At 46.5% G+C, this 10,205-nt stretch overlaps 1 protein-coding gene across 1 annotated transcript in view; it reads left to right on the plus strand.

Annotated features, from left to right (window-relative positions):
• CMYA5 (cardiomyopathy associated 5) overlaps nucleotides 1-9,673 on the plus strand; it is a gene marked incomplete at its 3' end in the record, with an annotated part of 33,688 nt that extends 24,015 nt beyond the window's left edge. The window contains exons 6-8 of the mRNA XM_015427360.1: nucleotides 2,677-2,826; nucleotides 5,677-5,823; nucleotides 9,526-9,673. Of these exons, the coding sequence (XP_015282846.1) occupies nucleotides 2,677-2,826; nucleotides 5,677-5,823; nucleotides 9,526-9,673 (445 nt within the window). The remainder of the gene's footprint in view (nucleotides 1-2,676; nucleotides 2,827-5,676; nucleotides 5,824-9,525) is intronic.
• Between the last annotated feature and the right edge of the window lie 532 nt (nucleotides 9,674-10,205).

Consider the following 10,205-nt stretch of genomic DNA (forward strand, 5'->3'; position numbering starts at 1 on the left):
CTGCTGTTGGGAAGGGGGAGGATGTAGGAAAATCATATGCCCACAGAAACAGTAGTCTGGATTTCTTTTGACGGGTGTATCAAGTGCAGTGATTTTAGTGTATACAAGAGTAGCAATTTCCATAGGGAATTAGTTGATTCTCACTAGCTGTGCAGTCCTAAACAGACTGACACCCTTTTAAATCCATTGAAGTCAATGGCCTTGGAAATATGTGACTCAGACTGGGAGATTGACAGGGATCAGTAGTGATTGCTTAACATTCAAGCTTCACAAGATGTTGGAGTTTTGTGCTTGGCTGTAAACATGGACTGGGGCTATAGAGATGGAGAACAAGGAGAGTTAGCTCTTTCTCTCTGCACCTTTTCCCCAGTAGAAAATGCCCCACTTCTACCCACACTACTTTAAACTCCAGTAGGCTATCTGTCTTTTTCTTACTGAGGCAAAAAGTAACCCAAGGGGGCCATTTTCAGTTTGGAAAATGGTATGTATATTTGGGGGGAAGAGAGAAATTAAACCCCCTTTCTCATTGCTGCAACTCTAATCCCATGGCTGCATTTTTGGGCCAAAAACATATCAGGAGTTATAGCTATGGAAGTTCAATGTCATATTCAGTCAAAACACTCTTCACTCTTCACCCAAAGAGTGATTAACACATGGAATTCACTGCCACAGGAAGTGGTGGCGGCTACAAGCATGGGCAGCTTCAAAAGGGAATTAGATAAGCATATGGAGCAGAGGTCCATCAGTGGCTATTAGCCACAAGGTATAGATAGGGACTCTGGGGCAAGTGATGCTCTGTCATCTTGGTACTTGGGGGGGGGGTCAACAGTGGGAGGGCTTCTAATGTCCTGGCACCACTGGTGGACCTCCTGATGGCACCTGGTATTTCTGGCCACTGTGTGACACAGAGTGTTGGACTGGATGGGCCTTTGGCCCTGATCCAACATTGGCGTCTCTTATGTTCTTAATATTCTTGTTCAAAAATGTGCACTACATTCTTTGGAGGTCTCCCATTCAAGTACTTTCCAGGGTTGGCCCTGCTTAGCTTCTGAGATCTGACAAGATTGGGCTTGTCTGGGCTATCCAGGTCAGGATAGCAGTGTTTTATAAAGGGGATCTTGTCATATTGCTTGCGAGCTTACCACTGTTCAGCCTCTCAAGCAGTGAAGGTGCTTCAGGTATCGTGCCTAGGGTTGCCAGCCTCCAGGGAGTGGCTGGAGACATCCTGGGATTACAACTGATCTCCAGGAGACAGAGATCTGGAGAAAATGGCCACTTTTGAAGGTGGACTTTATGGCATTATGCCACTTTGAAGTCCCTCCCTTCCCCAAACCCCACCCTACTCAGTCTCCAGGAATTTCCCAACCTGGAACTGGCAGTCCTAACTGAGTCCCTTTACTGGATACAAGTACTTATTAAAGAAATAAGGCTGGGGACAGTCAGTCATAGGGCAGAGGCATTGTTATCTATGATGTGTACACATTTGTTTCTTTTGGGCTACTCATTGCCTCTCTTTGAACAGATTTTGCAGGTTTCTGAAGCTTCACAAAAATTTGTTTACCAGAAATGACTGTGGGACCAGCAAGCACTGTACAATCTATGATGCCTCTTTCATTCTCTCTTCAGTGCTCTGAAATAATTAAAGTCTGTCTCCAGCCTGAGTAAATAACAAAATAATCTAGTTGTGTTCAGTGATGGGAAGGATGAATGTTTCCAATGACAGGCAGTTCTTTTTCTTAATCACATGAAAACTGCTAGCATCAGCATTTCCGCTCCCCCCCCCCTGTGTGCCACAGCAATTCATGACTGCCTCTGAAAATAACTGAAAAACAGAAGGGGGAGAAAAACCATTTTCTGTGTGGAGCTTAATACACAGAATGGCTAATCTGCGAGGAAAGGCATGAACAGGAGAGAAGGAAGGGGGGATTTTGTTTACTCTACCAAATTTTTAGCATATAGGGATATGTTCTTGATCCTCCTTTTGAAGACATCTCACTCTTACAGTGCAATCCTAGGCAAACTTGCATGCTTCTAAGGTCATTGACTTCAATGGGTTTAGAAGGGTATAACTTTGCTTAGGCTGGCACTGTTTGTTAGCTTAGTTTGAATCAATAGCTCCAGTGTTTGCATGCATTGCTGGAATGGGTATAATCTGGGAGAACCGGGTTTGATTTCCCACTCTTCCACATGATGGGTGACCTTGGGTCAGTCACAGTTCTCTCAGAGCTGTACTCTCAAGAGCAGTTCTCTCAGAGCTCTCTCAGCCCCACCTACCTCACAGGGTGACTGTTGTGGGGAGAGGAATGGAAGGAGATTGTAAGGTGCTCTGAGACTCCAAGTGAAGGGCAGGGGTATAAACAGGGGTCATTTCGTAGAAAAAGAGCTAGGGGGACTCATTAGCATAACTCATTAGCATATGCCACACCCCCTGACATCACCGGAAGTGTGTCCTCCCCACAGCCGGCGGCGACCTCCAGAGGGCACCAGCAGGGAGCTCCAGGCCCCGCCCTCCTGCACCTCACCCGGGGGGATGGCGTCCCCCCACGTCCCCCCCCCAAATGATCCCTGGGTATAAATCCAACTCTTCTTCTTCTTCGCCTCACTTCAGATTTAGGCCATGAGAGCTGCAGTCTGCATGTTTTGCTCGACAATAACTGCCTACATGTTTTCTTCCAGTTCCACAGACCCCCAAATTACAGCCTCAGGAGCCAAACTCAGCCACAAGCACCTCAGTTGCCGTTTACTGGATTGTGAGTGAAGACGATGCCATTGATTTCTTCCAAGTCTATTGTATGGAAGAACACCCAGGAAGGCAAGAACAAAGTGGTATGTGAATGGGGAAGGTTGGAGCAGGGCTGAGTGGATCTAAAGTTTCTAAAAAGAAAACCAAGTTGAAAATATGAAATAAGAAACATCTTGAATTCGTTGATTACAAAAGCATGCAAAAATATGGTGGGCAGATTTTTAAAAATGTGACCCGTGACAAAAAATTGTACACCACATTCTTTGGCCTGTGTGGTTTCTATTTCCTGAGATAATTTGCACAAAAAACAGACTACTTGAAAGAGATAACGCTATCTCTCCCTCCAAATCTACAACAAAAGAACCAGTCTTATTTAAACCTTCCCAGAGGCTCGAACACTGGCCTGTCAGAACTGTCTGGGAGTGGGAAACTTGTCCATAGTCAATGAGAGAAAGGGTTACTGTCAGTTCCAAGGGGAGGTTTTGAAATACAGGAATAAACGTCATCAGCCTGGAGGCCATTTCACAATTCCTGTGGGGTGTTTTACCAGGAAGAAAATTCTGCTTTGAGTGATGGACAAAGGAAATTTCATGTTCACATATCACCAAACAGGCTACTTGAGTGTGTCTAAAATACCGTTTGTATTGTAAAAGACTGAAAGGATGAAAGGTGACTGTTAATCAGCTTTCCTTTGTGACCATCAGTGGATTGAGAAACCTAGCACGCATGTGTTTAAAACTGCTTGTCTTATGCATGTGCACCACCAGCAAGATAGAGGCTGAAAAAGCGTTTTAAAGGGCACGTGAATTTGGTCTAAAAAGGCTTTGGTAGATCTGATCTATTTAGTTGGCTTAATTTTGAAATTCAGCTAATAAAGTAAATTCTATGACAGCAACCTCCTGCATTTTGACAAGCTTCGTGCCCCATTCATTTTGACAAGCTTCGTGTCTAATGTGTGTCCTGTTAGGTTCAGCATTTATTAAGGGGACAAAACTAGCTCCAGAAAGAGAATAATGGGGGTGGGGGGATAAAGTTTACTACTGGAACAGTGAATGACTTATTTAAGATTAAATTAAATTTGGCAAGATGGTGGTCTGAATGCAATTTTAGGGAAATAACAGTTGCATGTGGGAAAGGTGCCATATTGTTGTTTATCTATATGCTAGGTCATAACTCAGTCCTTCTTTTAATGTGCCACTGTGTAAGTTAGTTTCAGCAAGGTGGCAGTAGCACAGTAAATGTGTGTTGGATAGGCCCCCCATTTACTTGCCCAGGGATGGGATTTGCCCTCCCCCAGCCCCAATGTCCTCCCCAAGGAACTAAGGAGGAGGAGAAAAAAGGCCTCCCTCAATGACAGTCTGGAGACCATAGAGTGACATCACATCCTCCTCAAAACTCCTTCCTCCTCAGACCCCCCCCCCCCACAAATCTCTTGATGTTTGCTGAGGCAGTGTTGGGAATGCTAGTGTAGGGTTGCCAAGTCCATCTTCCACCCCCAGTGGGGGACTTTGGGGGCGTTCCTGGAGGGGGCGGGTCATCCCGACGTGATGACGTCACGTTGGGAACGTCCGCCACCGCCCCCCCCCCACCGCCCGTGCGCCAGATCTCCAGAAACGGCAGTTCCCTGCACTTAAAGGAGCCGGCGTTTCCCCTTTAAGAGCAGCCGCATTTCCCTTTTAAGAGCACGAAGCTGGCATTTCCCTGCAAGCTTGTGGAGATCAGGCTTGGGAGGAAACACGGGTTCCACACACTTAAAGGGAGAGAGATGGGTGGCTGTGGGTGTTGGGGGTAGGGCTTCCCCTTCCGGTCATCTGGCCGGCGGCGGGTAGAACCCCCCCCAAAAAAACGGGGGACCCCTGGCAAACCGGGGGGGGGGGTTGGCAACCCTATGCTAGTGTTAGGTTGTGGGTACCCAGCAATGTCTACAATCACACTAGTGTTCTCAAGATTCCAGTTTCATTTTGTCTACTGTCAACTTGCAGAACACATCAGAAAAAAAAAATCTGTCTGTGTAGCACAAAGAACACAGTCTCCTTGCCCCCCCCCCCCATAACTCAGCTAAGTGCTTCTGTGTGTGTGCATTATGTGTGTGAGTGGGTAGATTATATATAGCCTTTATGGTTAACTCCTGGACATGCGTTAGATGAACACAAGTGGGGGCCTGTAGATTCTTGCGGGGGGACCCCATCTCCCCCCACTTTCTCATCAGGCTCTCTTGCAGCCACCAGGCCCACCACCTCCCCCCCCCCCCCCCCGCCCACCCGGCGGATCCGGGACTCACCAAGGCTCCTGCCCCCCACTCTTGGAAGCTCATCCAGAGCTGCAGGTGGGCCTGCTGAGGCTTCCTTCCACTCATCCCCACGGCATTGTCTGGGAGCTGCTCAAGTGTGGGCCTGCAATACTCCCTCCCCCCACTTTTGTGCTTGGCCCAGTGTGACCAAGGGCTTTGCTGGGCTGCACAACCACCCCTGCTGGGCCCAGTGGGGTCCCAGGCTGTGCAGCCACTGCTGGGTCCAGTGCTACTCACGGGGTGTGCTGCTGCTGGTGACATGCCCCACAAGGTTCCCAGGCTGTGCAGCCACTGCTGTTTGGCCAGTGGGGCTCTCAAACTGTGCAGCCACCACTACTGGGCCCAGCAAGGCTTCCCTGACACATCGGCAAACATTGGAGGTAAGTGTCACTTTAATTTGGTGGGGGGAATAACCCCCTGTATATATATTTAAAATGATTTAAAATTTTTCTGCAAACCTAGGGGTTCCCCTAAGTTCATAGAAAAATCTCTTTTCCCACTGATTTAGAAGTTCGCAGATGGAGGCCACATGTGGCTAATAATATATAGATATATAATATACAAATGGTTTCCATTAGAGAAGCACATTTATCATGACATTCTGTGCATGTGGATCCATGCATTCATTTTTTCCTTGCTTTAGGGTTGGTAGAAGAATATCGTGTTACTGTGAAAGAGAGCAACTGCATTTTGGAAGACTTGGAACCTGGCCACTGCTATAGTGTGTGGATTATGGCTGTGAACTACACAGGCTGTAGCTTTCCTAGTGAGAAATCCACATTTAGAACTGGTAAGTCGTTTGCATTTAGGGAGGCAATTTTTCTCAATATTGGCAGTATTTCTATTTGAAGAACAGAGGAGATAATACAGAATGATAGAAGCAATGGTCTCAGCTAGGGGGTGCTCCGTATGTTTACCCAGGTCAGGTATACTTTTAAGGATGGTTCATGTAACTGAAAATCTGTGCTGGGTGTACAATGGGCTGGTTCACACATGTGTACATATCCATCACTCAGGTTAACAATGTGTGAATGGATGCCATTAACTAGTTTAGCTTTTGGGGTTACCTTAGAACTAGTCATATTTGAAGCTGTTGTCTGATTGGTCTATTGCAGAATTGGGTGGGTTTTCCCACTCTGTGTTACATATGCAGGAATATATTGTTCGTCTCTGTTGCAGGCTGAAATCTATCTGGACACGCAGTGGCAGAATCCAGACAGTGGCCTGGGCAGCTATGACTTTGCCAATCACAGCTGATTTTTAATTGTGTAAATAACCGTCAGAGGGAGCAAAGCAAAGGCCATGTGGATGGAAGTTCTAGTTAAGGGGTAGTGGCAGAGAAGGCTGAAACAGGTTTTGTGTGTAGCAGGAATGGGAGTTCTGAATTCCAGGGCAAGGAACAATGGGATAGAATGGAAACCTGCCTTTCTCCATGACCTGAGCTCTAAACTTGGAGTTGTCTCATTCCCAATCCAGCCAGAATTAAGATGTTAAAGGGCACTGGTTACACTGGGAGAAAGGTATACATGTGCTTAACTCTGTCACTGAAATAAACAGGACTTGAAAGGGCTTAACACTGCCTGGCTTGTGCCAGACACTTTCTTCTATCAACACTTTAAATTACTACATTGATATTCACATTATGATGCTGCTACTGTAAGCCTTTCCGGAAATGTTTAATAGATCTGAGCCAGCTTACAGGCTACCATTATTCTATTCTGAGATGGATAAGGTCATAGAAGGAAGCAGAGGAAGGAAACCAAATTACCTTCCGCCTGGGATTCTGGGCTATTCAAAGTCCTCATTTCACATTGTTTGCATCTGGTGTCCTTCTGCAAGTGTATTTTTTCTCTCTGCCCATTTCACACGGTCCCTTGAGCTTTGGTGTAATAAGCCACAAAAAAGCAGAATCAAATTTGAAGCAACTCTGCTGTGGGGATAAACTGGGAGCCCAGCCTTACATACTGTTTAAGATGTGCTTCCCCCCCTGTTGTTCATGCAGGGGCTGCAGAGGACAGAAATTCGATAAATTTGCTATGTAATATATCCCAGTGCCATTCCAGTGCTCTGTTCCTTAAAGCAGAACAGAAATTAGCACAAAAGTGGTAGGGAGAAAGGAGTGAAGAATGGGGAGGAGAGACAACAAATAATCACATTTGGATTTGCTAAGTAATTCCAGATGTAATGGAATAGATATATATGACTCTATTCTCTTGTCAGGAGGGAGAGTTTGAAAGTGCAGCCGTCTGCCGTGAAACAACAGCACTTTTCAGCTCACGCTACAACAGCAGACTGCAATTGACCTTTTATTTCTGCAGAAGCATTTTGAACTGCTCCAAGACAGCATTCAAACAGGGTTTTACAAGCATCATGCTTTATGCTGTAAACCACCTAGCAACCTGTTTGCTGCAGTAGCTTGGGAGACTAGTGTTTTCCGCCCCAGATGCTCAGATTGCCTTCAGGTGCCACAATAAACTTTGGTTTAAAATTCATGCTTTGATCAAAACCCCGATTAGGTTTGAATCTTGACTGCAGACAGTCCCACAAAGCAGGGTTAGTTGGAGAGCCGCAGCCTAGGATTTCAAACTAAATCTTTTAGCTGATTTGTTAACCACAGCTGGTGTCTTTGTGGTGACACTGAGATTCACAAGGCACATTTTGCTGAGTAACACTGTCCTTTGTAGCTGCCTTGCCACAGAGAATGCATAGGGAAAATGTTCTCTGTGCCTGGGGTGGGTGGAGGAAAGGCAGGAGGTCAAATAAACTGAAGTATACACGCAGGAGAGGGACGGATCGGGGGTACAGCAAATGGGCGCGATCTCACTGCAACATCTGAGAAGCGGCGCGCACCCGTCCCCGATCCGTCCCTAAAGCCGGAAAACCCGCTGCAAAAAAACCCCTCCTACAGAGGAGGACTTACCTAGAACGCCACATCAAGCGCGGCCGTGGGATCGCCGGCGTGCCCGTTGTCCGGAGCACTCCAGGCTCCCAGCTGAACTGCGCATGCTCACACATGCGCAGTTTGGCTGCCGCGCTCTTCCTACAGTGGCCTCCCCCCCCCGGCATCTGATCGTGCTGGGGAGGAACTGGGCGGCGGCTCAGGGGATGTATGTGATCCTGCCGCCGCGTGTCTCTTTTGGTGCGGCTTTCAAAAGCTGCACTTTGCCCGTGTTCCCCCCCCCCCCCATGTGGCAGGGGCCTAAGATTTGTTTTTGGTATCTGAGAAGCTAACTGGAGTTCGCTGCACAAACCCCAGTTTGCACAAGCCATGTTTTATTGTGACATCTGAATGTGATCATAAAATAGCAGAAGTTATACATTCCTAAGCATGTTATTTTGAAGGAATCCTTTCTCCATAAGGACTCCCGCCCACCATTAAAAATAGATTATTTTACCTTAGTCTGCTGTGGTCATGATACAAGTAAAATTGCAATTTTCAAAAACAAGACTTTTGTGGCATTTGAACAACCAGTATGTTCACTGTAGAATAAACTTTAGTAGTCTAGGGTGTCCTTCATCAGATACATGAAATGAATCCTTGGCTGGCAGCTATACACCCACACACAGGTGGGAAATTGTGAGCAATTGTTGCCTTAAATACAAGATGTATGGTCTGTTAAAGGTCTTTGCAAACCTCCAGAGGAATACAAGATAGGCAGATTGACCCTATTTTAGGTGGAGCTGTCTATAGGGGCCATGTGGTAGAGCATCTGCTTTGCATGCAGAAGGTCCTGGGTTCAATACCTGTCATCTCAAAAGAATATGGTGGTGGGTGATGTGAGAGATCTCAGCCTAGGGCTTTGAAGAGCCGCTGCCAGTTAGAATGGCAATAATGCCCTTAATAGACCTGTGGTCTGTAAGGCAACATCATGTGTCCAGCCACTGGGCAGCTGCTGAATTAGAATTAACCAATAAGTATAAATGTTATTTAAATGTAATTATTATATTAAAACTAGGTCTTTAAACAAAAATGACTCTCTTCGTACCCATTATGCTTAAATTGCCTAATACAACTGTGGAGACTGTGTTGTCTCCCATTACAGCTGTTTCGGATGATCGCTGTGCTTATTTTGTATGCTCTGTAGTGTGGCATAGAAATGTCACATATTATAATTTTTGCATTTCATGAACCCATGGTTCACCCCCCTCCCCATATGTATTTCTGCTGACTGAGGAGTCACTTAGTGCACCTCACACATTGTCGGATAATGCACTCCCAATGCATTACAGCAATCGTTTGGAACTGGAAAATCCAGTTGCAACTGATTGCTATAGTGCATTGAGAGTGCATTATACAATGTGTGTGAAAGCAGCCAGAGTAGGCTCTAGGCCCTCAGATGCTGTGCTTCCATGGGTCTATTGATGTGGCAACAGACTGCTATGGCTACCCTGCTGGAGTCTGGAACTGATCTTTTCAGTTATTCTATAGTGCACCCGCGGTAGCTTTCATGGCATTATTTGCAGTGCCGCTAACATCACGCTGTATCCACAGCTCCCCCAACCCCTGTAATAAAGGCTGAAGACTGCACAGTATGTTGGGATACTGCCACCATTCGCTGGAGCACTGGCAACTCAGAAGCAACAGACTCTTTCACGCTTGAGTACTGCAGGCAGTATTCTCCAGAAGGGGAAGGCCTCAGGTCAGTCGTTATGCTTTGAAATGCAGATGCAGTGGAATGAGCAGGGTGGGGTGTGTGTGGAAAAATGGAGTTCCCCCCAAACTAAGATTATTTAGTAGAGAAAGATTATTGTGTTGGCCCGGATCTTCCAAAGGGAGAAATCAGCTTTCGCCTTGTGATTAACATTTGTGCCAGATGCTAATCTTTGAGATTATGCTCAGAAATACCTTTAATTTGCGCTAGGAAAAGCTGGGACTAAACACTGCAGCCTTATTTGGGTCCCATCCAAGCTATCCTGAGCTGTATTTACAGACCCAGGGCTTTTAGCCTGAGCCGCCTGCATCAGTGTCCTCTCTGTTGGGTTCTCTCTCCTGCCTGCATTCACATGCAGCTGTCGTCCTCACTGCTGTCCACTCTCTGGTGCAGCATGTAGCACTGGGACAGGGAATCTGGGCTGAGGCCCCTGAGCAGGCATGGTGCCCGCCAGGTGGGTTTGAGGAATAACCTCATATAGACTGACCTCTCTGAGCAACTCGTATAATAGCTGGATAGT

This window comes from Gekko japonicus, unplaced genomic scaffold (assembly GCF_001447785.1).
Source record: "Gekko japonicus isolate JY-2015 unplaced genomic scaffold, Gekko_japonicus_V1.1 scaffold2042, whole genome shotgun sequence".
NCBI classification, from domain to species: domain Eukaryota; kingdom Metazoa; phylum Chordata; class Lepidosauria; order Squamata; family Gekkonidae; genus Gekko; species Gekko japonicus.